Genomic DNA, 26,257 nt, shown 5'->3' with positions numbered 1-26,257 from the left:
TACCTGGCGGCACAAACGCTACTTCTCTGGGACGAACATCATATAGGATGAACCAGTCGTCGTCTCTTGGTATTGTCGGCTGTGATATTTTCAGCTGTGGGCTTGTTTGCTTAGGAAGCACATCGTCTTCTTTCTGCGCCAAGATCTCCTCAACTACAACCTCCAGCCTGGACTCTACTGTTACCACTTCATCTTGAGTAGAAATTCTTCCTTTGGTATAACGCTGGAGATCTTTAACCTCGATTGCTAATGATAAAGAGAAGGTATTGTGAGACGGCAAGGGACTATTTTACATTTTTCAAACAAGGTGGCGAAATTCAGCAATACCTGGCATCACAAACGCTGCTTCTCTGGGGCAAATGTCAAACAGCACGAACCAGTCGTCGTCTCTTTGTATCACCGGCTGTGATATTTTCAGCTGTGGGCTTCGTTGCTCAGGAAGCACCTTGTCTTCTTTCTGCGCCAAGATCTCCTCAACTACAACCTCCAGCCTGGACTCTACTGCCACCACTTCAACTTGAGAAACGCTTTCTTTGGGATAGGGCTCGACATCCTCCACCACAACGACTAACCACAAACAAAAGGCATTAGGAGACGTCAAGGGCCAATTTTATGTTTTTTCAAACACGACGGGGGAATTCGGCATACCTGGCGGCACAAACGCTGCTTCTCTGGGGCGAAAGTCGAACAGTATGAACCAGTCGTCTTCTCGCTCTCTCGCAGGCTGTGGTGGCACCTTTACCCGCATCGGAATGAGCTCTTGTTTCACTTCTGCGTCCTCTACCAGAATCTCCAACCTCATCTCACTCTGTTCCACTGAGGCCACTTCAACCTTAGAGAAGCGTACTTCTGGAGACACCTGAACACGCTCCACAACTGCAACTAGACAGAGGAGACACAAATCCTCACTGTGGGCCGCAGAGGGGCTTTAAGTATGCTGGCGTCTGGTTGCTTTCATGGTGCTTGATTGATTTTAGAAATACCTGGTGGCACATAAGAGGTTTCTCTGGGTGCAGCATCCAGCAGCACAAACCAGTCATCTTCTCTCCTTCTCACTGGCTGTTGTGGAATTTCTCTGAGTTGCGTTGGGAGCTTTTCTCTTATTTCGCTCTCTTCCACCACAACTTTCCTCATTTCCTCAGCAGTTGTAATGTCAAGGACAGGGGCGAGACCTTCTTCGTCCACAGGACTTCGTCCCTCCAAGGTAACTGATACCAGTTTTTTCTCTTGTGTTTTTCTCTCTTTAACGGCGACATCCATTCTCTCCTCAGCTGTTGCGATTTCAAATTTAGTAGAATCATACAGTTGTGACATTATCAGATTACGTTTGAAGCAGCTGCCAAAAGGATTTAGTGTACCTGCTGGTTTGAAAACAGCCTTGTATGGAGGACGGTCTAAAAGCACTAACCAGACATCCTCATCCTCCTCCTCAGCCCGAGCTCCCTCTGTAACTTCTTGCTCATTCTTCCTCTCTGGTAATTGAAGCCTTTTCACATCTGTTTCTTTTTCTAAACCCTCCTCTGACATTACAACGGGCTTTACCTGCTCATCTGCCACATCTTTCCATTCCTGCCTCCTCTCTACAATAACCACTCCCTTTTCAGTCCTTTGCTCCACCCTCTGGTACGAGACGGTGCTCGTGATAACCGATGAACCGGACTTCAGCGTCTCCTCTGCCTCCTCCTGCCATTGCTTGTCTACCTGGTGTAACTTTTCTCTCACTGTGTCGTCCCACAGACTCTGCTCCGTCTCACTCTCCTGTCTCACTTTGCCATGTCCCTCCTCCTCCTCCTCAGGCAACAGGCCTTTCAAAAACACACGCTTTATTTCATCTTCCAATTCATCCCAGCTTTTGACTTGTTTTACCTCTTCTTGCACTAAATCTTCTTCTCTTATCTCTTCTCTTAATTTAGCAACTTCTTCCTCCCCCAGTTCCCCTTCTATTACTTCCTGAATTCTCTCTGCTAGCTCATCTACTTCCTGGAGCCTTTCCTCGAGAACTCTCACTTCCCTGAGCTTACATTCCAAAACATCTGCCTCTCTCAGCTTGTCTACTAAGGTCACCGTTTCCTTCAGCCTCTCAATGATTTCCAAGTTGGTCACTTCCTGTTCTGCCACATACGTGCCTTGTTCATCGTTGACCTGGAGCTGGGCTGGGGGGGAGACTGGTGTGGAGGAGATGTGTGAGTGTAACTGGGTTGAATAAACTGACAAGATTAAAACCATAGGACAGCATTTACAATCACATGAAAACTCACATGGAGGTTTGTCCACACGCTCAAGCGAGGGTATGGCGGCGATGCGGTCAAAGTACTGGAACCAATCATCTTGCTGTTTAGGCACTAGTTGCAATAGCCTGTCCATAGAGCTCATTTTTGCAAAGCTGATCTTGGCTGACAACATCAGAGAAACAATATGTAACTCTCCAATGACAGCCAACACAGTTAACACAAAAAGCAAAAGGTAGAAAACAGCCTATCAGGATAAAGCAGTGTACATACAGTATCAACCCAAAGTGCATACTTGCCTCAATAACTGAAAATGAAATTCATACATGTCCTTTGACAGTTAAACTTAAGGCGGAATAGAATTAGAACGATTAAAAGCCCAGTAATTAGAGCAGCAAACTTCTAAATAAGACATAAGCGAACTTCATATGCAGATACCTGGTGGTTTCACAAAATCAAAAGATGGGACAAAGGGAAGAGGAGGATGACGATGGAGCAGGGGATACCAATCATCACCCTCTTTTCTTCTTTGCTGTTGCTCATCAGTTGCCAGTTCCTGCCATGACTCACTGCTGGTTGTGGTAATTGGATGAAAGTCAGCTTGCTGCAAGGATTCTGTCTGCACAGACTCCACTCTGGCTGCTAAAAGATGACGTGGTAATGATGGTTATGATATCATGTTTCTTCCTGAGATAGGACAGCAATGTTGCAAAGCGCTTCAGGTGTGTGCTTACACCGAGCCGGATGCCAAGCAATTGTATGGTACAACTGTACCAGAGTATTGTGAGTCCAGTAAGCTGAAATTAGTACAAAGCTGATGCAAGAAGCTTTTATGATATGGATGTGTAGCACAAACATTTGTTCCTTTGGAACAAATGTGCAGATGAATCCTTTTTATGGCAGAACAGCGAGGAGTTAAGATGTGGAACAACACACATCAAGCAGTAGCTTCTTAAATGCCAAGAAATGAGGAACAACAGTCTCACGACTGTAAATGCTCGTGTCAAGTTGTGAGCATAAAGAAATTCCTTGTTTTTCTCTCAAAATCGACAGTGACCAAAGCTGCCCTGGGATCATGCCAGGGAAAGAACAACAGAGTGTCATTATCCACAACTCAGATGAGTTCACTGCCCTGGCAAGTAAGCCATCCATACTGCAGCATGTTTTTGAGTTTCATGGCTATGAAAGCAAATGAACCTGATGGACTGTCATGTCACATCATGCAATAAGGAAGTTAGCAATCTAGCTTTAAATAAATCATGTTAAATATGCAAAAAGCTCTGATGCAGCTCCCAACATTCAATGGTACCTGTGAGCTCATGAGAAGGCTTTGGTTTGTCAGATTCCAACATCAGCGACCAATTATCAACCTCACACCTGAGAGTATCATCTCCAGCTGAAAGGGCGGAACCAGTTAGAGAGGGGTTTATTCAGCATATGCACTTATGACGAGATAAACGCATGACACAGACCAACACACCACAACACCACAGGTTTTTGCAGGAGTTGTACACACCTCCATCTAGGTTACGGGACAGCCTCTTGCTGGCAGAGCGTGTGAAGCGAGGGGCCGGGCGGTCAATCATGGAGCTGGCCTGGCGGGTCTGGGCCTGGGTGCGCCCACTGAACCGGAACTTAGATCCCAGGACGAGAAAACGGCGTGAGGAGGGTGGCTCTATTGTTGAAACCCTGAGGGAGCAAACACTAATTGAAGTTTACAGAGCCACAAACTCATCAAAGATTGTAAATGTTGTGTTTACTGCTCAGGTTATTTTGCGTTCGCTAAAACCTTCCATTGTTATATAAACCAGGTTAAGCAATGGTTCCCTTGCCGTACTACGTGGACAACAGCTTTGAAGGTTAAATCTAAGGTCAGGACGACAGTGTGTGTAAATGAATTCTCCTCTGGGGTTAACCAATATAATTAGTGGCTAAGCTGCAGAGGCCAGTTAGCCAATTATCTCAGGGGATGGAGGGGTAGGGATAGGGTGAACCTGAGAATGGCTTCTGTTGCCATGCAGAGAGACATCGATCGGTCAGCAGAGAGAGACAGGGGTTTCCCTACCTGAAGAAGGTGTGGTGTTCCACACAGACCTTCCACAGCTTCTTGGAGGCTTTGTAGTTGGGCAGCTTGAAGCCAATTGTGCTCTCATACTGCTCTTGCTGAAAGTGAAGAAATAAATATGAGATCATTCAAACACACAGTTGTAAGCATGTTGTAGCAAATTCTGGTAATATTGCCAAATTCTAACTAGAGAACACCACTTAAAGGTAATTCTTTAGCATATAAAAATGCATTACCTGGCTATTATTAACTATATCACATGGTCTATTTAAATTCAACAATTAGTTAATTGAATAAAAAGACAAAAAAAGTAAAATTTAAACAACGGGATGGAGAAAGTCCTTTGGATTTACCTCTGATGGCCGGATTTTGATAAAGAAGCTGCTGCGTTTGTAAGAAATCTTAAGCACTTTGGGCCAAGGGAAACGGTTGATCCTCAGCTTTTCCTTGTAAACCATCAGGCCGCTGGAGCAAACACCCAGTGTGATGTCAACCCCTTCGAGATCCTGCAGAAACAAAACAAAGTTCCTATATTTTGTACTGACAACAGAATGTCACTGGGGGGCAGACTTTCTCCCACTTTGGGAGCATAAAGTCTCAGGTTTAATTTAACAGGACCTTTGAGGCCTCAGTGGCTCACAGTTGCAAATCGGGTAATGTTAATTCAAACACTCTACCTTGGCTTGGTGCAGGTCCACTCCATACATGGCAAGTTTCTTGGCATTTTCCAGAAACATCATATCAGCTTGGGCTGGACTCATTGACCTGGACACAGAAGAAGACAAACATTTACTGTTGACATCATTTGACAAGTTTTCTATTTGATCAGTTTTGTAAACAATTTTGTTTACAATGTGGATTTCAGGAACTCTACTTTAAAGTCGAGAAATCCCATATGTCCTCAGGTTTGAATGCAACAAAGTAAGTGAATCGTGACTGAAGGTCAGCAGTCCATGTCCATGCCTTTCTGCAGGCTCACCTGTATGTGCGGTGCAGCTCCATCACCTTCTCCTCCAGCTCTTTGCTTTGACCTGGGGCCAGACTGAGATCCTTTACATAGTCTGTTCCGTGGAGCTCTGGATCATACTCTCCAAGCTCTGATTGGGCTGTATAGGAGCCCAGTAGGGACAGCGTAACAAAGGAACAAGGAAGGACCCCACGCATGATGTCCTTCCTCAGCTGGAGGCAAAGACAGTACCTGCAGGAAAAAACAAGATGACTTCAGAAATCTACACCTTTATGTTGTTCATCAGAGACCAAACAGTATCCGAGTAAAGTGACCAGAGCAACATTTAGGAGACATTTACCTAGTGAGGTCTTCAGTAAGCTGTACTGGGTCAGCTGGGTAGAACTTCACATTGAATGTAAACTCGTAGACGGCACCGTGCACCTGTTTCCGGATCTCTTTGGTGGGATCCAGCCATAACTGTGGAAAACATTAAAACTGATCAGAGCCAATTTTTCTCTGATGCGTCCAAATGTGAGTCTGGCGCGAAAGCTTGAGTAGTAAATATGTCATAAGCAAGGTAAAAGAGAAGAACAGGCCTACCTTGCCAGTCGGGGTTTCCAAGTTGCAGAGGCCAAAGTAATCTTTCTCCAACAAGTTGAGGTGGTCACACACCTTTGTAAGAAGCTCCTGGCCTTTAGCATGTTTCTAAGAGAGAGAGAGAGAGAGAGATTCAGTCACTCACCATTACACACACATCAGAGACTATAGTGTGGTGGACAAACTTACATCAAGCTCGCACTCAAACTGAGCGTCATCCAGCAGGGTGACTTTGCACTGCATGGTTTTCTGTCGTTTCGATGTCTTGGCCTCTTCTGCGTTCTTCTCCGCCTTCTTCTCCCTTTTAGCCTTCTCTTTCTTCACCTCGTCCTCCTCTCCTTTTGCCTCTTTCTCCTCTTCTGCCGGTTCTTTGTCCTTTTCCCCGGCGTCCTCCTTTGACTCCTCTTCCACTTCGGGCTCTGCCGTGATCTCGGCCTCCGCCTTGGGCTCCTCCTGAGCGGGCTACAAAGACAGACATCAAGTCAGCTAGGCGGCAAGAAATGTGACACTGTTCAAAATGATGAGCGCGCTACGATAAATACGACGGATACAACGGATACGACAGAGCGTTTTTAGTGCTCTGCTGTTTACAAAAGAGCAACATCCTTAAGTACAAACCAGCATAAACACTTTTGCTGAGTAGGCAGTCCACAAAATAAATAATTCATTAAGAGGGGGAAAAGCTGCACTCCAGTGTCGGCTAAAAGCTGAAGGACGCTTTAATTCTTCGATATTTACGTTTCCAGTTTCAGGAACTAAACCTCCTGCTCACCTGGGTCTCAGTGCTGCTCAGCGAGTGCTGGTCGGGTGGCTGCTCGATCTCTGGCTCCGTTTTGAGCTCGGGCTCCGGAGCAGCGATGGGTGCTTTGCCCTGCTCCTCGCCTGGACCCTTCTCCTCTCGCTCCCCCTTCTTGCCTTTGTTTTTCTTCTCTTTTTTCTTGGCTTTTCCCTCGTCCTTCTTGTGCTTTTCCTGTGTCTTTTCTTCCTCTTTCTCCTTTTTCTTCACCTCCTCCTCCTCTTTCTCTTTCTTCACCTCTTCCTCTTTCTCCTTCTTCACCTCCTCCTCTTTCGCCTTCTTCACCTCCTCCTCTGTCACCTTCTTCACCTCCTCCTGTTTCGCCTTCTTCACCTCCTCCTTGTTCGCCTTCTTCACCTCCTCCTCTTTCGCCTTCTTCACCTCCTCCTCTTTCGCCTCTTCTTTTGCTTTCACCTCTTCTTTCTTTTTGGACTCTTTTAACTTCTCCTCTTCTTTCTTTTTTGCCTCTCCCTTTTCCTTCTCTTCCTTCTTCTTTGCCTCTTTTGCCTTCTCCTCCTCTTTCTTTTGGGCCTCCTTTAATTTCTCCTCTTCTTTCTTTTTAGCCTCGTTTGCTTTCTCCTCCTCCTTTTTAGCCTTTTCCTCTTCTTTCTTCTTTGTTTTCTCCTCTTCTCTCTTCTTTACCCTTTCCTCTTCCTCTGCTTTTCTCTTTGCCTTTTCCTCCTCCTTCTTCTTGACCTTTTCCTCCTTTTCCTTTTTCTTTGCTCCCTTCTTGTCAACCTTTTCTTCTTCTTTGCCCTCTTTGATTGGCTCCTCAACCTTCTTGTCTTTAACTTCAGCCGCCTGCTCCTGATCCCCTTCTTTTGTCTCTACCTTTTCCTCTCCCTGTTCGACAGATTGTTGTGCCTTGTCCTCCTCTTTAGATTTTACTTTTTCATCCTCTTTCTTTTTCACTTTTTCCTCTCCTTTATCATCATCTTTCTTTTTTACTCTCTCCTCATCTTTTTCCTCTACTTTTTTCTTTGCATCCTTCTTTTTCTTCTTACTACCCTTCTTCTCAACCTTTTCTTCCTCTTTCTTCTTCCCCTCTTTTTGTTCTACTTTTCCCTCAGTCTGTTTTGTTTCCTTCTCCTCAGCTTTTTTATCCTCTGCTTCGGCCTCTTTCTCCTCCTCTTTAACCTCCTTTACTTTTTCCTCTTCTCCCTTTTCCTCCTTATCCGCCTTTTCCTCCCTTGCCTTCTCCACTTCAAACCCCTCTCCCTCTGAGCACTGCGAGCGGCGCTTCAGGAAGGAGGAGAAGAGGCGAGACAGGCCTTTACCAGCAGAGGTCCTGGTGCGGGGCTTGAGCTGGTCCTCCTCAGGGGAGGTAGCTACATCACCATGCTCGGGCTCAGCGGCCTGTTCCTGGGCCTTGCTGCTTGAGTTCTCCCCCTCTGGTACGGAGGCCGCCGCCTCTGGTTTCTGCTTGTTCTCAGGTTCGGGTTCCGGCTGGGCTCCGCTGGCCTTGTGTTTGCCCTCTGTGTCCGCGTCACTCACCGCACTTGCCTCTGTTGTCATGGTAGCCACTGGGAAGAGGACAGAAGTGAGTTAGAGATGGAGAAAGGTCACAGCGCTGTACAGCGTGTGACGGTGCACAGCAGAGCTATACTTGGAACGCCACAAACAAGATTAGCAGAGGTGGACTCATTAACCTACGTCTACAAATCATTACATCTATTGCGATCACAATATTGTTCTACTGTTTTATTCCGTAGGTTGTTTTGGCACTCAACTAGTTCCGCATACTTCATCTTACAGACAACCCCCTTCGAACATGAAACTGTTTAGAATATTCAGGACATTATTGCAATCTTCTGGTTCTTGGTGTTCATATCTTTCATATTTTCCAAAATATTCAGCTGAAAAGTCCCAATTCAGACCTATTCCAATCTTTTCAAATTTCCTTCAGGCTTTTCCGGAAATCTCAAATTTCAATAACTTCTGATTTTAAAGATTTTCAGCCTTCCCCATGTGTTTGTGTATTGCGTCTTATTACAGTGGAGGCAAGTTGAAGATGATTTGCTGAGAGCCTCACACTCTAAATTCTGATAATGGACATTTTAACTTCAAAAAACGTGTTCAACTCCTAATAACTCCTACAAATTTGACACTTCCCAAACAATTCATACATAGCAGTATACATACATAACATAATATAGGAACTCTTGTCATATTCTTGTGACTTGTCTCGTCCAGAATATGTCATTTGTTAAACTATAATATGTGTAGTTTTTGATACGCCTGTCCTCAATTTTCCTCATCTAGCCCTCTGTAAACATTTCAGCTGAGAAAAACCTTTCAAACATGTTTTTAGACAGTTTTTTTAGATAGTTTTGTGTGAGAGTCAGCTGTTCCACGTGTGGTTTTCAGGCATATTCTGCTTTCAGACTCCTAGCTCTGTGCCTCTGCTCAATTGGCTGTAACTGTTGTTTACAAACAATCAACAACTTCAAAGGATTTGAGTTTAAGCTGTCACTCAAACTGCTTGCAACTTCTTCATTCATTCATTCAGGTACAGAAACCACCAGAAAACATTTTTCAGGCCTTCAGGCATCAATCTTTCAGGCTGTTCACCATCAGCAAAACCTTTCAGCAATTGCAATCACAGCTGATTGCTATTGACTTGAATTTTACTCTCAACAACACATACATCTAATAAAGCTTGATTTGTATTATAGTGCTACAGTCCGAGTTCATGCACCTTAAGTAAGTCTATGCACACTATCAACCACAATTTGCTTTGTTAAAAGAAAAAAAAATGAGCGCAGGCCTAACTTTGCTTGTACACCTCTGCTGCCATGGTGATGGACTAATATGCAGTTACAGCCTCTTTTATCATGCAAATAGAGTGGTTGATATGCATATTTCCCCGACTACACTTATGATTTGGCAGATGCTGTTATAAAGAGCAATTTATATGCATAATCCTTAAAATGGGTAATATATGTCATCACTAAAGGTTATTTGTCGGCAGCCTCACTCTGCGGCAAAACAGAAACTAATACCATTAAACATGAAACCAATGGCCACCCACAGATTATATTGCAACACAAACGCACACATCCACAAAAAACCACTTTGCCACACAATGCCCTCCCTTGTTTAAAGCGTCTCTGTGCCTACATGAACTTTGGAGGGAAAGTTCACAACAGTGGCCATCGCAGACTCATTAAAAGCTGGCGGACACAAAGGAGGCATTCTGCTCTGTAGCTGCCCATCCTCACGGAGCAGGCCACACACTCTTCATCTCGCAGGCTCATTCTCCGTGCGGAGGGTCACCTGAGGCCTTTGCACACTTAAACAAGATCAGGTAGTGGCGAGAAGTTCTCAATGCAAACACACTTAATTACTTGTGGTTCACATTTGGAGGTTGATATGGATTATTTTGATTGACTGGTTTGGCGTTGGGATCGAATCACACATTATACTGCAGGTATTTTACAACCGCTACACCTCTGCTAAGTGAGATATATCATTTACAGACACTTGAATTGCAATCAATACTCGTCGTCAGTGAGACAGATAAGCATCCTGTCTGAATGGGGCTGGTCTAATTGGTGACTAATGCGGCTGCGTTTGTCTCTTCCATATGTGGTTCAGGTCCCAGCCACGGGAGTCATGCATGTGTGGGGGAGGGAGATGCGAATCAGGCAGACAGGCCAATCTTCCAGATGTACAGGGCGGTTCGTGCCCCCAAAGAGTGCAGCCTGCTCCTCCATACCATACACTCCCCACTGGCACTACAGGACAGCCGGAGAAGGAGGAGGAGGAGGTCGAGGAGGAGGAGGAGGGGGTACGCACCAAATCCTCTTTCACCCTTCCATTGTTTGTGTCCAGTGACCAATAACTGTGCTGCACACTAAAACTAATCCTGCCTACCCTTCCCCCCACAAGCCCCCCATAGGCCTATTCCCTAGGTCACCGCGCGCACACACACACACACACACACACACACACACACACACACACACACACACACACACACACACACACACACACACACACACACACACACACACACACACACACACACCGGTATGCATCAGTGCTCACAGGCTCCTCTGAGTCTTTTAATACTCTGTCATCTCAATTCTGATTGTCAGGAAACAGACATACTCCTAATGGACCAGCTGAGCTTGTGTCTGCTGCCTGCTCCATTTTGTCTTTCCCATCAAACATCTCTGCTAGCAGCCAGCTGAGCAACGTTAACCTGCATCCTGACTGACTGATTGAGAGAGCAGCAGGCTAACCACAGGATATCTCAATACTTAAAAGTCATGATATGAAGGGCATCATTTCTCATCTGGAGTAGATGTAATTAGATGAAATATTGCTGCACTGTAAAAGACTGCCCTCAATACTGCATAATTAGTGTTGCTAATGAGCTAAATGATATGTAAAGTGGGTTACCCTCAAGCAAAGCGGGTGCTCGCACAGAGCTGCTGGGCTCGGGTGAATAGTCCGGCCTCATGATGAATCAGGATCTGATTTAAGGTCACATTCCTCATGATTGACATTTTGAGTATTTCAGTGTCCTTAATTAACCATTTGATCTGAAGTTTGATCTTAATTTGATAGTTTATTTATTTCCATTTTCAAGTCACCAAATCTTTTGAATGCTTTGCCAGTGACTGCTGTGTATGACGCTGTGTAGATGAGAGAGTTGAATGGGAAGAGAGTGCAGAGGAGGAGGTGGACTGTATAAATAGCTGCATGTGCTCAGGATACAGACTCATTAGTTAACCTTTTATCTATTTATGTTCATGATGCACCGCAAACACACACATATGCATACATCTGTGCAAAACGACACACTCGAGTTAATTTACAAACTTGTTGTAAGGCAGCCGTGGAGCGTGTTATTTGATTTACTGTACATTCAGTGAGGTTCCTGAGCAACCTTGACAACTGACTGATAAGTGACAGCTACAAAAGAGCAGCGTAAAGGAAACGTGCTTCCTGGGTACTTGAGTGTAGGATTAAGGAATTAGAAGGAGTTTAGAGTTAATCGGTCCCCAAGTGACCATATGAGATTATCTCTGGCACTACCTATGTGCCTCCCTGTCTCTATTCACTGTGTGTCTCTTACAGTCTGTTCCTGTGTGTGTATGTGTGTAAGAGAACTAAGAGAAGAGCTAGTCAAAGCACCGTGGTGATCCACTATGCTGATTCATGCTTTTATGTGGAGCTCCGCCTACCTGGCTCAAAATCAGCAGAAATTAACACAAGGCCAAGACACCGGTCCCCTGACCACATGGTGGCTCCTATTTAACCCCTCTAAGTAAACACAGACACACATGCAAACACACACGCTAACATGTGCCTCGCTACGCTGTTCGTATGTTCAAATAACGTGCATCAGTCTGCCAAGTAACACACAAAATACATACAATGGACAGATTCTAGTTGAGTTGGTTTGCTGTGGCCGGGGACAGACATTCACACTGTGACGCCTTTCATCAGCAAATGCTCAACACAATCAAACTAAGTGAAATGTCAGTGATTGACCCTACACCTGCATAGCTCAAGGGGGCGACTGGGTGATACAGAACCAAAAAGGTTTTGAGCTACAGAGGTTTATTTTAGTCCTCGTCTGTGTAAGTCAATCCCAAACCCGGTCCTGAACTAATCAATACACACAGATGGTCTCCTCTGTGCTCCAGATGCTGCAACATGAACTGCCCTGGGAAGGCAGCCGAGTGGGCCGATCGATTGACTGTGGTTGCCTTGAAAGCAACTCGAAATCCATTTCTAACATCACCTCAGCCAAAGCCCATTGATTGAATAGTATATATGTACATTAGAGTACATTATGAGAGAGGAGCTTTGTTTTATTTATTTGGACAAAGCTTACGATTCATGACTAGATATCTGTAGGAAATATTAGACGATTCGTTAGCCTTTACTTACACCAGGAATAACTTGTCAAACGAATTCTAAATGGACCTTGGAGTTGTTTGTGTTTGTGTGTGAAGAAATACACGTTGAATGCTTCCAACTGTTCAAAGCTTTCTGTCATTCACCGGGAAAAGAGGAAAGCTGCCTATGTGGAATCTGTTTCCCTCTTTGGTTGTGCTCACAAAAGAGAGAAGGAGCCTAACTGCACAAACGTATGATAGCTCCCAAAAGAGGATTAACAGCAGCAGACTCCTTTGGGACCTTGGTGACCTCACTCTCACAAACCAGAGCCAAAAAACATCCTTCAGCATCACTCCAGCACCTGTGTGTACTCAACACTGCTGATTCAGCATTGCAGCAGACTGATACCGTGGGTTTTATCTGTTATTTTTTACCTCTCTGTTTACCTTTTCCCTCGTGCCGCTTGCCAGTTTTACTGCACTAATACCGCCAGTGTCTCTCCCTCATCCGCTCTACGTCACATTTGCAGTCCTTCATAAAAGATTATCAGACTATATATATCCAGCAGTATCATCAATTGAGACAAAGCTTATTGGATGATTTCCCAATGAGTGTGTTGGGCATATACAGCAGCACATGCATGCACAGGCGCACAAACATATGCAACCCTCCAGGGGAAAGGGATATTTTTAACCCATAGACCCCTTGTTGGGATAAAAACAAGTCATGTCAAGCAGAAAATGAAATCCAAAAGCCATGCCATCTCTGGAACAGCACCGACAGAACAGCAGCACGATTGCACACAACTGCTGCGTGACATGATAACCGTGTCATGTTGATCATCAAATGATCTTCAAATACAAAGAATGACTAAACAGACTGCAGCTGGGAGGACGGGAGAGGAGCACAAACACACCTCCATTCAGTTTGCATTTGAATCTATATGAGCATCTGCACTCATATCGCTACTTTAGCCTGAAATATATCTGTTTCATAGAAACACCTATCTCACACCCTATTCAAAATTTGCACAATAATTTGCAAGTTTATTCATAAAGTGACCGTTGCTCTAGAAAAAAAGTGGTGATTTAAGTCTTTTATTGAAGCCATTTTAACAGATAAAGTAGTCTCATCTGGCTATTAATTAAAACAAACATTGGACATATTCACTTATTTTGAGTAATGGCCAAAAGGAGGTCGTTTGCCCACACAGATTATCAATAGAGTATTTAATACTATTCTACAAACACATTTTTTTAAGTGGAACCGTCAATAGAACGTTTAAACTTCATCTACATCACATTAGAGAAACACATTACCGATGCGAACCACTTTGGATTTATGGGAGTTGTGAGGCGACTAATGGGCTTTAATTGGGCGCTATAGAGGCTTGATAGGTTTGCACCGCCCAGACTATAATACATAATATATAGTTGCTAAATATCACCAAGGGGCCGCAGCCAAACCCGATTTCTTCTTATAAAGTTTTCAAAATAAAGCACAAAGCGGTAATAGGCTGCAACGTGCGGGGGGTGGGGGGTGGGGGGGATTTAAATCATCTGTGTATGAAAATGGCGCCGAATGTGCCACAAAAACAAACACACGCAAACTCATCTGCTCCGTGTGTGTGATATCAAGCGGGCCTTCGTCTTACCTAATGTCGGAGCACCGTGAAGAGGAGCGCAAATACAATCAAATCCAATCCGGTCTATACGTCGCGTCGGGCGACTTCAGCAGCGCAGCAGCAGCAGTGTGGCGGAGGAGGCGCACATGCTTTGTTGTGCTGTCGGTGTCCGATGCTCGTAAAGGGGCGGAGCCTCACCACGGGGCTCGGACCTTATGTTGACCAACTGAACGGCAGAGCGGAGGAGCACAAACCGAGACAATGCTGCTTTACAATGGGCCCCACTGCACGACACGAGGGTCCGCTGCTGAAATGTGATGGGAGTCAGAGCAGCTCCCTAAGGTGCTGAGATGCACCCACAGCAAGACCCACAGGAGCAGCCTGAGCAGCCAGAAGGGCTTGTTGACTGTTTTTTTTTTTTTACTCTAGTTGTGAAACCTATTATGACCTGGTGCAATAAATGAGGCACCAAGGCAAAATCCCCAACATGCAAGAAGCAAGGCGGGCTAAAGTGCAAATCATTAACACGGGACAATGTCCAGACACAGCAGGGGGGCAACAGGAAAGCCCCACAGCAGCACAGTGTGAGGGTGTCACGGGTGTCACCCTGCGCCAAACGCTCAAGACGGGCACAGTTTCAAGTTCTGATGCTGCCAAAACTCACAAACAATAGTTACTGATCGGAACCTTAATGTCCAACACACACTCTCCATTGTCCCACATACATGTCAAATTCAAAAATAAACAAGCACACACGTGCACGGAATTATACACACGCATACATACACACACAAGCTGTCTTCATGAACCCCAGTATGGTCCCAACCCATCTGCCTGACCCCATTAGTGCCATAAGGCTCCCGGGGCAGAGGGGGGGGCGGGGGAGTTCATTATTCTCTCAGCCACGCAGGCTAAGCAACCATCACATGTGCCTAACAGGGCCAAGTTCATGTGGCGTGCACAGCTATGTCATATGTCATTTCTGGGCAATTTATTTCCTGTTAATTACAGAAATTCTTACCGGTGCGAAGCAGGTTCGGCTGATCCAACGAGTTACATTCTAATAAAGCCATGAGCGAATCACAGAGATATCAGACGGTAAAGGAGCAAATGGGAAATAGTTCTGGCACACTGTATTACTCCATAATCACATTTTTTGCCTTTAGACTTTGATCACCAAGCACAGTGACAAGATATCAGGCGCTGTGCAGAGTGGTGGCGTTAAACATTCACCTCAGGGTGACGCAATAACATAAGCTGATCCAATTGAGCCCATCTGGGTCCACACAGAAAGGCCTGCAGAGGGATATCGTATTTATCTGTGTCATTTCCTTTCCCCTGCTTTGGTTTGTGATTGAACTGTGAGATGGAGACGGTGAGACAAAGACGACAGGGAGACAAACAAAGACTCTATCAGCTAGGAGCGTTGCCTCTGGTTGCTTAGGAACCCCTGCCCTGCCCTGTGCCTACTGCAAGGAGCAGGTGCTGAGCTGGACCCTGGAGAGGGAGGAGAGACGGAGCAGGAGAGGAGGAGCAGCTCTCACACACCCACAGTCCCCTGAGACAATGACAGACTGGAACCAGGGGCTCTGAGGCGGTCCACGCGCCCACACACACACACACACACAGTCGACACACCCAACACAGTGCTTCATACACTGATGCTTTGCCCCGTCTCTCTTGTTTCCACTTCCCTCTTAGCTCATGTATGAGTCAGTGCTTTACTCCGGCTGAGTGGACAGCAGAACATCTTTCTCCTACTCTGACTCCACCGCTCAGTGATTACATAATGTCCCACACTGCTCTCAATCCGTTCATCTGAGTTTGACTCTGCTCCCTTCGGTGTTGCGTCTTATGTAAAACAACATGTGCAGCTTTGAAAGTGCTTCAAATATGAATTTTGAATGCATGTGACGGATGCATGCTTGCAAGAGCTTTATTTGTTGCTCAGAATCTGGGTTCCCAGGAGCACTAACGGGATAGATAGTAACAGGGCATCAATATTCATATCGTGCCATTATGCTATGAAGTATTTATGAAGCATGTTTCTGCGCCTCTCTAGCAGCAGATATGAAGCCGTTGCCCCCTCCTGTTCAGTCAGACCGAGCTGGAATCTGCTCACCTCACAGACTTTAGATTCTATAGCACATTTCTTAGGTAGGTAAATACGGACAGCTTTACAAACTGTTCTACACATTATTCACAATTTTAAGCAGAAAAGGAAACTATGTCGAGCTTCTCTTTGCACATCAGTGTCACTGAGAAACTGTAACTGTAAGAACACATATGTGGTAGATTCACCAACATGCTGACTTTTTAGTTTAAACGCTGCATGAACGTCTGAGGTTCACGATATTACAACACAGACTGTGGTGATGGGACCTTCTCTTTAAAGCTGCAACGTGAAATACACTGTACAAACTTGTCTGAGTTTGCACTGCCACCTGGTGGAGGAGCGGTCAGCAAGGTTCATCATAAATGCTGTTATGAAAGAGGAAATCCTCCCTAGTTCTTGCACCCTAATGCAGAGCTGAAGAGCTGCAGCGTTGCACAGCACGCCGGGCGCGAGTGTTTGCGAGAGATAAAGATGTCTCTGCGTACAGATGCCTCAGACTGACAGTCCATCTACTCCTCCCAAAACAACTGCCAGAGCGCCCAAAAACAGCATATCAGCATGTCAGCATTATTGACATTCACTTTAAAGGCCTTATTATTTAGCTTATGATTCATTGTTAAGTCAAAGATCTGCCCTCAAAATAACCTTTATACAGGACCACCACATCTAATCATAACAGAAGAACGGCACAAATTCCAACTTAAATACTATTTGATGTGATACTCACATTGTATCCACGTAGAAGGTCATTAAGTTCATCGCCAGTAACAGACAGTGTGTGTCGGCCAGAGAGCCGGAGGAGAGAGAGAGATGGAGAGAGAGAGGAGAGTTGAAAACAGGATTAAAACTGTTTGGTTATCGTATAGTAAACATGTCAAAATGTGACAAGACAAACACACAAGCAGAGAGGATGAAGCTAAGTGCTGTTTTGCAGTAAAGTACACGATTATTGTCGGAATCACAACCTGAAAGCTCACTGATGTGCAGAACGCTGACATCATTTTATTCAAAGTAGATCTGTAAAAGAGCAGAAGGGGACATGGGTGAGCGGAGAGCCAGGTCTCAGGTTACAGCTGAACACAGAAACACACAAGCACCTGGATATTTAAAAGAAGATAATTACCATTTCATCCAGATCCATAGTTCTTCGTCACAAGTACACACACTTGCTATGGCTGTGTGTGTGTTGGTTCCGTGTTCTGTCGTGGAAAAAAAAGAAGCGCGTTGTTTTGACTCCGAGCAGGTAATAGTCACAAACTAACTTCGGATATTTAAGAGAATTTCTCTTGTGTTGAAGCGTCTGTTCGCCACTCTGAGTGTTCAGTGTTGCAGGCGGAGAGCAGAAGCATCACCGCGCTGAAGATAATCCCCTCCAAACACACACACACACACACGCGCACACAAGGCACAACAAAAGTGTGTGAGCGTGGAGGTGGAGCTGTGTGGAGGTGTGTGCGTGGAGGTGAAACGTACCTGAGCAGGTAGCCGCAAACGTGTCCCGCCTGTGAGTGTGTGTGATTTGCGTGTGTGTTCCTGTGTGTGTATGTGTGTGTGTGTTCTCCACCTTAGTTCCGGTGTTCCTTCGCAGAAGTTGGATCTTCGGTTTCCACAAGAGGCGATGACGCAGATACAATGACGCAGCAGAGCGCAGCTGGGTGGAGACAAGAGGAGCGGCCAGAGATTACTGCTGCTCCTGAACGCCTCACGAGAAGAACAAACGTGAACTAGAGTCAAGCCTCCAGTTACATCACAGCCATGATGGAAGAGTCACGGAATGAGACTATTTAATGCATGTAACAGGAAAAAAAACAATTATTATTATTATTATTATTGGTAGTAGTAGTAGTAGTAGTAGTGGTAGTAGTAGTAGTAGTAATAATGTTTTACAATATTTTAATTTCATATTTGACAAAAAATTGTGTAATACAGCAGCTCCTAGGGGTGCAGACAATAACCCACATCATCACAGACATTAGCACAATCAGTTAACACACAAGGGATACCACCTCTGAGCCTCACCTCATCACAAAGCCACCATCAAGTCCAACAAAGATCTCAGGAAAGCCTTGGGTGTACATGAGGTGCAGTGAAAATGTCACTGATGCACGTGTAGAAGTTCAAGGGTACAAGCACAGCAGTTCTCTATTGCTTGGAAATGTTTTGATATCCTAGAAACTTTAATGAAATGGAAATTAAGTCATTAACAACTTCCCCTTTGTAAATAACGACAGGTCCGGTGTGGTTCTCATGCTTTGGCACTATACAGTATGGTTAATAATTACCTAAACACTTGGCATGAAGAATGTTCTGTCAAAGAAGTCTTTGTGCAGCTATCAGCTCCCTGCCAGTTGCAGAGTGACCGGGTCAGTAACAGGCTGATATCAGCCAAAGAACGCATTGGCCCATGCCTGCAATGAGAGAACAGAATCCAGATATTAAGTCAAGTCAAGTCAAGTCAAGTTTATTTGTATAGCCCAATATCACATACAATGTCTCAAAGGGCTTTACAGAGCCACAACATTAGGACAATTTCCGACCCAGCCCAAAGCTCTCAAGGAAGACGAGGAAAAACTCCCGAGAAAACCTCAATAAATAAGGAAAAAAAGGAAGAAACCTCGGGAGAGGCAGTTCCATGAGAGATTTCCCTCTCCACGAATGGCTGGGTGTGCAATGGGAACTTCCAGTGGGATTATACAGAGGTGCAAAGGCATAGGGTACTTATGGCTCCACACAGGGACGCTGTTTGGGTGTGGCTGAGAGCTGCTACATCAACACATCTGCTATACTCTTTGTTCTCAGACAGTATGTTTATTAAAATCTCAATGTATGATTTGGAGAGTGACATTACGTCTATTTTTGTACAGTATGAAATAGCAAACAGATGGAGGTCAGTTTTCTCTGCTTGCAAATACAACAATCACTCCACCTGGGGCGATTCTCCTAATGACCATACAGAAGACACACACACACATTCAAACTGTTGACAAAACCTCCCTCTCTATTATCACGCTGACCAGCGAGGATCCACCCAGTGTGCAGATGAACCTCCACTGCTCACCAGCTCTCTGGATGCCCGCAGACAAAGATAACAACAACCGTCACTGACAATGCACAATTCGTACATAGTTTGTGAAGTTTGTAATTGTGAGTGTGTGCAAGCACAAATATTCTCCCTCTGCTGAAAACCTTATTCAATAACTTTTGTCTTTCAAAAGTTATTTCTAGATGAATAAACAGATATATCGCTGGGTAGATGGATATATGTAGAGGTTGGGAAACAGCGCCATCTGCTGGCTGGTTGCGGTACATACATTCTTAATGATTTGCAAAGAAAAACACAACATGCAAAACTTCCATTCAGTTTATCACAACAGGAAACTCAGTGAGTAGCTACATGATGTAAAAAATAAAACTTTTTCCCAATGAAAATGAACCACACTATATGATTGTGGAGCACAGAGCGCCTGTATCGATCCTCCCCGGAACGAGGTGAACATGTGTGAAGCAGGAAAGAGCGGCTGGCAGGTTGAGTTCAGCCCAATGCGGGAAGCTTCGGCCGTGAGTCTGGCGGTATGAATTCACTATGGCTGATAAGGGCCCCTTTCTGACCTCATGCATCATCTTCTACCTGTCGATCGGCGCGGCGATTTTCCAAATTCTCGAGGAGCCAAACTGGGAATCAGCCAAAGCCAAATATGTCCTCGACAAGCAAAACATACTGGTGAGATATCCCTGCTTAACAAAGCAGAGCCTGGACGAGATCCTGGAGGTAAGAACTAAAGCAATGATTAACAAAAAGAAATAATGTGTCAAGAGAAAAGCAGGTTTCAGAGAGTTAAAGCGATCTGAGTGCCGGTAACTTCCAGATTCACGGAAGAGTTCAGATCAGGTTTCATGTAGTCGTGATCAAAGTTTGGGAATTTTCCAGTTTTTGCAAAGGAAGTCAGCTTTTTTTAAAAATCACAGAAAACTAGGCAAACAGCCAGTTTCTTGCTGAAACTGTAAAGGTGACTTAATTGTAAAGGTGGGTTAATTGTGTAAACGCTGCGCGTCAGAACACACACACACAAGCACAAGCACATACTCTCTCTCTCTCTCTCTCTCTCTCTCTCTCTCTCTCACACACACACACACACACACCAGAACCAGTTTTCCTGGTTAGAAGTAGTACAATGAACAACAAGCGAAACACAACCGCTTCTGGTTTTGTGTAAGCCAACTGTGCTGTGCTACTTATTGTTTCCTATTGTTGTAATAAAGGGAAGGCAGCGTAACTCGTCATTACATGAATACAACATGTAGTAACTACAGACCAGTGTGTGGATATTCGCACAAGGTGTGTCTCAGCATTAATGGCGACATATTCGCTTTGATTGAGGAGAAGGTTCAGTGAGATTATTATGATTTGTTAAGTGTATTTGAAGGTGGTATAAATTGACAACATGGTTTATTCTGACTGTAAAGTACTGCTTCCAGTATGGACTCATTTTCTGTTTCCTCCTCCATCCACCCTAGATAGTGTCAGAAGCTGCTGGTCAAGGTGTGCCCATCACTGGAGACAACTATATCAACACGTGGGATTGGGCAAACTCCGCCATTTTCGCTTCCACCATTGTCACAACTATAGGTCAGTATGAGTCTACAGTCAATAACATTATAATGCAGGATTTTCATATTAGATCATACAACCGTTCACCAGTTAGCTAACTTGACCATGTGTATATATCAGGCACATGTACATTTTGTAAGCAGTGAACTGATGTGTGAGAAGGATGTAATTATACAATAGTAATCCATGGCAAAACAGGAATAGTTTCAGAATAATATGTCATAGGTTAACACTTTCTGGAGCGACAGTGAACATATAAGTATCAAACTATACTTGTGACATCATGCACAGTAGCTTTTAGAGGCTTTTCCACATGTTCCATGGATCATGTCAGTTCATTCTACAGACTGTGGGGCTACCACACAACAGCAAATGTCAACAAACTCCAGATTTAACATTTACTCACCAAACCCACAGGTTATGGCAACGTCGCTCCAAAGACCGTCAGTGGCCGAATCTTCTGTATCCTGTACGGCCTTTGTGGAATCCCCCTGTGTCTGGTGTGGATAAGCGAACTCGGTTCATTCTTTGGGGACCGGGCCAAACGTCTGTCCCAGGTCTTGATCCGCAAAGGTGTTTCAGTGGTAAGAACCCGACGAAAGCCTGGAGTTAGATCTAGTTTGTCTGCAAATTATCTAAGGAGTCCATAGTTGTTTGGATGTATTCTTATGTTAAATTAAGACATTGTGCGTCTGTTGTCTTCCTTTTGCCAGAAAAAAGTCCAGTTAATCTGCACAGCTTTGTTTCTTTTATGGGGGCTGCTGCTGCACCTGGTGATCCCCCCATTTGTTTTCATGTCTCTGGAAAAGTGGACCTACCTGGAAGGCCTTTACTTCTCTTGCATCACACTCACCACAGTCGGTTTTGGTGACTATGTGGCAGGTTGGTTGAACTTTAAATTGAAGTTTTTCTGAGGTTGCACATATTTCTGGGGATAACTGAGAAACTCATGATGCTGGATCTACTTTCAGGTGCCAATCCAAACATCAACTACCACAGTCTCTACAAAGTCTTTACATCATTGTGGATCTACATGGGCCTTGCCTGGCTGTCTTTATTCTTTAGCTGGAACGTCCACATGGTCGTGGAAGCCCACAAGGTGCTAAAGAAAAAGAGGAGGCAAAGGCACAAGCATTTCTTGTACGAGCAGCCCGAGCCTGAAGTGAGGATACACAATCCAAATGCAAGGCCCAGCATCATCGACATCTTCAAATTCATGTCTGAGGAGGTGGAAGACTACAGCACTGTCATTAAGAAGATAGGAGAGACACAAAATGGAAAGAGCCTTTCAGACTGCAAGAGTCGCTCAAAGAGCTGCAATGATATTTTGGCCATTGAGACCCTGGATCACTCTCCTCGGCACAGGCGTGTAATGAGTATCAGTGAGGTCTTCATCAACAAAATGTCTGGCAATGGCGCAGAGGAAAAAGGGGAGATGTCTTCTCTGGCTGCCAAAGATGCAAACCAGAAAGAGGAGAAGCCCTCTCTAATCCATGCAAGCAGTGGAGACCCCAAACCGGCAGAGTGTCTGAGGACGGGCCATGAAGACAACGCGGAAAGCTGTTCATTTGGCCCAGATGATGGTATCGTCATCATCGCTCGACCTCACAAAAATGTCCCAGAAGAGGAAAGTGCACAGCCTCAGCAGTCAACTGGGGGGACTAGGTTTAAAATATGCAAGGTAGCGGAGACAGAATTGCTATTGGATAAAGACGAAAAGGGGTAAAAGATTGAAAGTAAAATGGTGGATTCACATCTCTGAAGCTGTTGAGGTAATACCCCGAGATCAGGCTAGGAAAGGTCTGGAGTCTATTCCCAACATTTAGTAAAAACTCTCAAAAACAGGAGCAAAAGGAGTCTCAAGGAAGCAGACAGGATCCTGGGTTTTTACCTGTGTCATGTTTAATCTTCACATGATACAGAGCTACAGGCCACATAGCAAGCCAGGTGTCCTAGCCAAAAATCTATGCACCATTAAGATATCTCTGGACATCATACAGTATTTTGACATCAATGTGTTCTGGCCTCTTTGTTTTCCTTTTTTAAAAAGGGTTTAAGCACAGTTGTGCACCTACTGTAGATGATTTGTCACACATTCACTATATGATTATAACTCAAACAGTAATATAAATGATTACATTGGTATATAAGATATCAGATATATATAACATGATATAAGATGATTTATACACAACAACGCATATCAGATATGCATAACTATGAAAAGGGATAAAAGATGGAACATTTCATTAAACTTAACTGGATTCACATCTATGAAAAATATCAGATATGTTGCTTAATTTTTTTGCCAAGGATACACAGAAAGGCTGCCATGCTGGACAGTTTCCAGCCTTAAAATGTATTCAATCGAGTTATCTATTGCCGTCTTTTCTTTGAATCAAGAGCTCAAGATGAATCAAGATAAAATAAACAACCTCATCCTGTAGTCACACATAGTTGGAAACTTGGTTTCACTGATTTTGTATTTGTAAATAGAATACAAAGCCTATTTCAAATCACAGTATAGGGCTTTGTGATAAACCGTGCCAACAAGCAGCTTTCCCTCATAGGGAGCTGCTACGGAGGAGCCCATGATCACGTGACCGTCGTCAGCGTACACCTGAGTCACCAGGGGCTGCTCTGAGTGAATGTTCTGGATCTTGATGACCTGGAGGAAACATGCAGGAAAATGAAATGAATAGAAATCGGTGAGCGAAAACACCACATCTGAAACAGCAAATACAAGATAACAATAACAGTAACTGCAGATTGTTAATTTATCAATAACCTCAGATCCAGGAGGGTCGTTAGGGTCAGCATTCAACAGCTTCATTCCGTTGGGATGGCAACCCAGCCATAAGTCGCCTGTTTTGTGGTCCACCTCAATGTTATCGCAGAGAGAGCCAACATCTACAGACTGGGTGGAAACACCACACATATGAGGCCTGATCATTGCATTCTGTCCTCTAGGAAATCTGTTCACAAGTACAAGATAATACTGTGTGAAAGTTTCTTTGGTTTTGAGGTAAAACAATGTACGGTACTCTAATTTCCAATTTCTGTTTTTCTTTGGTGGTTGTATGAAACTAGATGGCGCTGTGTTACCTTTACATGCACTAATTGTTCGCCTTCCAGTCTCTCAAAGACGTCAATCTCATGGTCTAGGAAATCTGCAACATAAAGATACCTGAACAGAATGAACAAGTTTGTTAGACTTTTGCCATCATCTGGGAAATATGTTGAAGACAAAATACTGCACATTCACTTCTTTCTCCATTGATAGTAGAAATAAATAAATAAAAACACAACAGAACCTTTTGTCAGGTGAAATATTGATGCCATTTGAAAAGAGAATGCCACTGGCTGCTTCCCTCACTTCGTCCGGACTATAGTACACCACGTTACACAAAGGAAATCCCAGGAAGAACATCAGGAAGGTCAACTTTAAATTGAGAAAGTACTGATGGTTTGTGGCGTAGAAGCGCTCAACTCCAACTGCAACAATATCATTCACACTGAGGGAGACAGTGAATAAGACTCTGAGAACTCAGTGATCTTCAAATCTGTAATACCAATGTGTAATGTGGGTTTCTTATACACACCTATGAAGTAGGGGATGGATAATAGTTTTCAAGTGCACAAGGGTGTCGTCTTCAACAAATCGAAAGATCTCTATCTGGCTTGTGTGCTGAGGGTGATTGACCACAAACAGGTACACAGAGTTATCTGCAGAGGAGCAGCAATATAGAATGTGAAGGAACACAGAATATGATGAATCATGCATGTTTCTCTGGGTGAAGAAAGTTTATGTAACAGCGATGCATTATTTGTTGTGATTGTTGATATTTTCAATTAAATTCAAAAGAAATCTGTTCTCTTAGTGTTCATGCTTTTCCTATTCCTGTCTTCAGTGTAACTACAATGCATCAACAGTCAAGAAAGTCTACTGACTGATGGCTGTACAGCAGAAACGCGAGTAAAATATACAGTATTATTCTTACAACATATTTTTGTGTTCATAACTGGTGTGGATTTGTGCTTCACCTGTGTCATCAATGTAAACACTAATGCCATGTGGATTGAAGGAGTTCAAATCCAGCTGTCCTTTGATTTGTAGCTCCACAGGGCTTGGTTTGGGGTGCAGCAGGTCCAAAATGTAAATCTTCCCTGGGTCATCAGAGAATGTAAGCATTCCCTTTAACCCCTGGATGAAACATTTAACAGGCTTTCACAGAATCATTTTGGAACATTCAGTCATTGGAACAGATGGCAGTACAGAATGAAGTAAATCATTTATCAATCAATCATCAATGATTTTCTCAAATGACATACTGTGCTTATGAAAGCCAGTCCGTCTCTGACAATCGTAAGATCCTCTGCACCATATTCTGTAAAAATGAGAAACATTTTCATCACTTAAGTTCATTTTGCCACCAACAGCACATAAAAGAGCAGAAGGACTGATGATTGACCTGCTCACTGGGTTTTAGCTCTTTTGCTTTCAAGCAGGAAGCATATGACTGAGCACTTACTGGGTGAAATTATTCAACTTATGTTAACCCCCTAATCAAAATGCAGAAAGAAATTAAATTGATAGGCAAAGAATTCTCACCGATATTCTTCAAGTATTGACAGTGGAGGTGTTTCAGGGGCACTTCTCTGGAGCCAAGAGTCATTTCACTGCAAAGGAAAATATGACCAGCAGAAACTATGCATTTCAAATTGTTCACTAACCACATGCACTGACCTGTCTTGGTGAGGAACAGCTTTATTTTATAAGTAGCAACATTAAACTCACATTTTAGAAGAATAAAACTTACTTCAGTTTAAGAAATCTGTGTCCAATAAAAGCTGCAACAAGAGCAGCAAGTGCAGCTGCCGTCTTCATGGCCGACATGTTTCTGTATCAAGGGTCAAATTAAAAAACACATTCATTATGCAATTGCACAGAAGAACTCAGGATGGCGACAAGTGCTCATGTTTAGAAATGTCAGATTCAAGCAAGAAAACTGCTCACTTAGCAGCAGATATGGACTATTAGTACTACTACTATTTCTTACCAGTGAAGTTTGCCGTCATGCTCCTCCACCAGGAGAAGTTTCAAAAAAGTTGTTGGAACTGCCAATGGAGGGCCACAAAACTGTTCAAACTTCTGTGATGAAATTGCCATCCCTACTGTAAAGCATATACTTCAGCAGCTAAATCCAAACAAAAAAACTAGATGTAGGGCATTGTGAATATGCAGCAGCTATTTTAAAACTTCTGCTGTAACTGCAATGCAGGTAGAAATTCCACTGAGAATTAGGAGAGTAAAGCTGTTTATGACATGTCGGTTCACAATGCAGGGGCACAGCATTTTCAGGAGCTTTGGATGGCCTGGCAAAGCAAAGGCTGAAAGAATAGACCTGTGTAATCTG

The 26,257-nt window shown here is 44.0% G+C and overlaps 3 protein-coding genes across 13 annotated transcripts in view; 1 reads left to right on the top strand and 2 right to left on the bottom strand.

The window, feature by feature from the left end:
- The window catches only part of LOC143008737 (uncharacterized), a 30,177-nt gene extending 12,241 nt beyond the window's left edge, over positions 1–17,936 (bottom strand). For 5 of the 10 annotated variants that reach the window (XM_076160607.1, XM_076160616.1, XM_076160617.1 and 2 more), the window contains exons 1-18: positions 15,137–15,255; positions 6,612–8,158; positions 6,029–6,301; positions 5,843–5,947; positions 5,601–5,719; positions 5,273–5,491; positions 4,971–5,058; positions 4,647–4,799; positions 4,294–4,391; positions 3,745–3,917; positions 3,538–3,624; positions 2,667–2,870; positions 2,259–2,393; positions 1,359–2,165; positions 984–1,271; positions 649–882; positions 328–567; positions 4–246 (exon numbers count right to left, since the gene is read on the bottom strand). In XM_076160607.1, the coding sequence (XP_076016722.1) occupies positions 4–246; positions 328–567; positions 649–882; positions 984–1,271; positions 1,359–2,165; positions 2,259–2,393; positions 2,667–2,870; positions 3,538–3,624; positions 3,745–3,917; positions 4,294–4,391; positions 4,647–4,799; positions 4,971–5,058; positions 5,273–5,491; positions 5,601–5,719; positions 5,843–5,947; positions 6,029–6,301; positions 6,612–8,158; positions 15,137–15,188 (5,065 nt within the window). In that variant the 5' untranslated portion in view covers positions 15,189–15,255. Of the gene's footprint in view, positions 1–3; positions 247–327; positions 568–648; positions 883–983; positions 1,272–1,358; positions 2,166–2,258; positions 2,394–2,666; positions 2,871–3,537; positions 3,625–3,744; positions 3,918–4,293; positions 4,392–4,646; positions 4,800–4,970; positions 5,059–5,272; positions 5,492–5,600; positions 5,720–5,842; positions 5,948–6,028; positions 6,302–6,611; positions 8,159–14,145; positions 14,486–15,136; positions 15,256–16,958; positions 17,110–17,354; positions 17,431–17,704 lie in introns of those variants that run through there. The other 5 variants (XM_076160610.1, XM_076160608.1, XM_076160611.1 and 2 more) reach the window with 5 other exon arrangements.
- A 1,679-nt stretch (positions 17,937–19,615) lies between these two features.
- LOC143008746 (potassium channel subfamily K member 5-like) lies at positions 19,616–22,788 on the top strand. 2 transcript variants are annotated; one of them, XM_076160631.1, is made up of 5 exons: positions 19,616–20,000; positions 20,747–20,858; positions 21,258–21,424; positions 21,554–21,722; positions 21,812–22,788. In XM_076160631.1, the coding sequence occupies exons 1-5, from the start codon at positions 19,815–19,817 to the stop codon at positions 22,564–22,566; spliced, it is 1,389 nt and encodes a 462-aa protein (XP_076016746.1). In that variant the 5' UTR covers positions 19,616–19,814; the 3' UTR covers positions 22,567–22,788. The 2 variants fall into 2 exon arrangements, with proteins under 2 accessions (XP_076016746.1, XP_076016747.1); XM_076160632.1 differs by lacking the exon at positions 19,616–20,000 and adding an exon at positions 20,463–20,567.
- On the bottom strand, positions 22,720–26,215 carry LOC143008760 (serum paraoxonase/arylesterase 2-like). Its single transcript, XM_076160654.1, has 9 exons — positions 25,661–26,215; positions 25,453–25,520; positions 25,173–25,228; positions 24,885–25,044; positions 24,443–24,566; positions 24,155–24,355; positions 23,946–24,027; positions 23,629–23,757; positions 22,720–23,508 (listed from the first exon to the last, which is right to left on the bottom strand). The coding sequence occupies exons 1-9, from the start codon at positions 25,735–25,737 to the stop codon at positions 23,347–23,349; spliced, it is 1,059 nt and encodes a 352-aa protein (XP_076016769.1). The 5' UTR covers positions 25,738–26,215; the 3' UTR covers positions 22,720–23,346.
- Between the last annotated feature and the right edge of the window lie 42 nt (positions 26,216–26,257).

Source organism: Genypterus blacodes, unplaced genomic scaffold, assembly GCF_046128005.1.
Source record: "Genypterus blacodes isolate CSIRO-AG114 ecotype Tasmania unplaced genomic scaffold, CSIRO-AGI_Gbla_v1 ptg000107l_1, whole genome shotgun sequence".
NCBI classification, from domain to species: domain Eukaryota; kingdom Metazoa; phylum Chordata; class Actinopteri; order Ophidiiformes; family Ophidiidae; genus Genypterus; species Genypterus blacodes.
This window is presented reverse-complemented; position numbering and strand designations above follow the sequence as displayed.

Bases quoted from the DNA above. Each gene is read 5' to 3' on its own strand.
- LOC143008746 (XM_076160631.1), top strand. From the start codon at position 19,815: ATGGCTGATAAGGGCCCCTTTCTGACCTCATGCATCATCTTCTACCTG. The intron at 20,001-20,746 runs GTAAGAACTAAA...CATCCACCCTAG, and splicing joins GCCTGGACGAGATCCTGGAG to ATAGTGTCAGAAGCTGCTGG. The intron at 21,723-21,811 runs GTTGGTTGAACT...ATCTACTTTCAG, and splicing joins TTTTGGTGACTATGTGGCAG to GTGCCAATCCAAACATCAAC.
- LOC143008760 (XM_076160654.1), bottom strand. From the start codon at position 25,737: ATGTCGGCCATGAAGACGGCAGCTGCACTTGCTGCTCTTGTTGCAGCT. The intron at 25,229-25,452 runs GTGAGAATTCTT...TCATTTTTACAG, and splicing joins TCAATACTTGAAGAATATCG to AATATGGTGCAGAGGATCTT. The intron at 25,045-25,172 runs GTATGTCATTTG...TGTTTCATCCAG, and splicing joins GACTGGCTTTCATAAGCACA to GGGTTAAAGGGAATGCTTAC.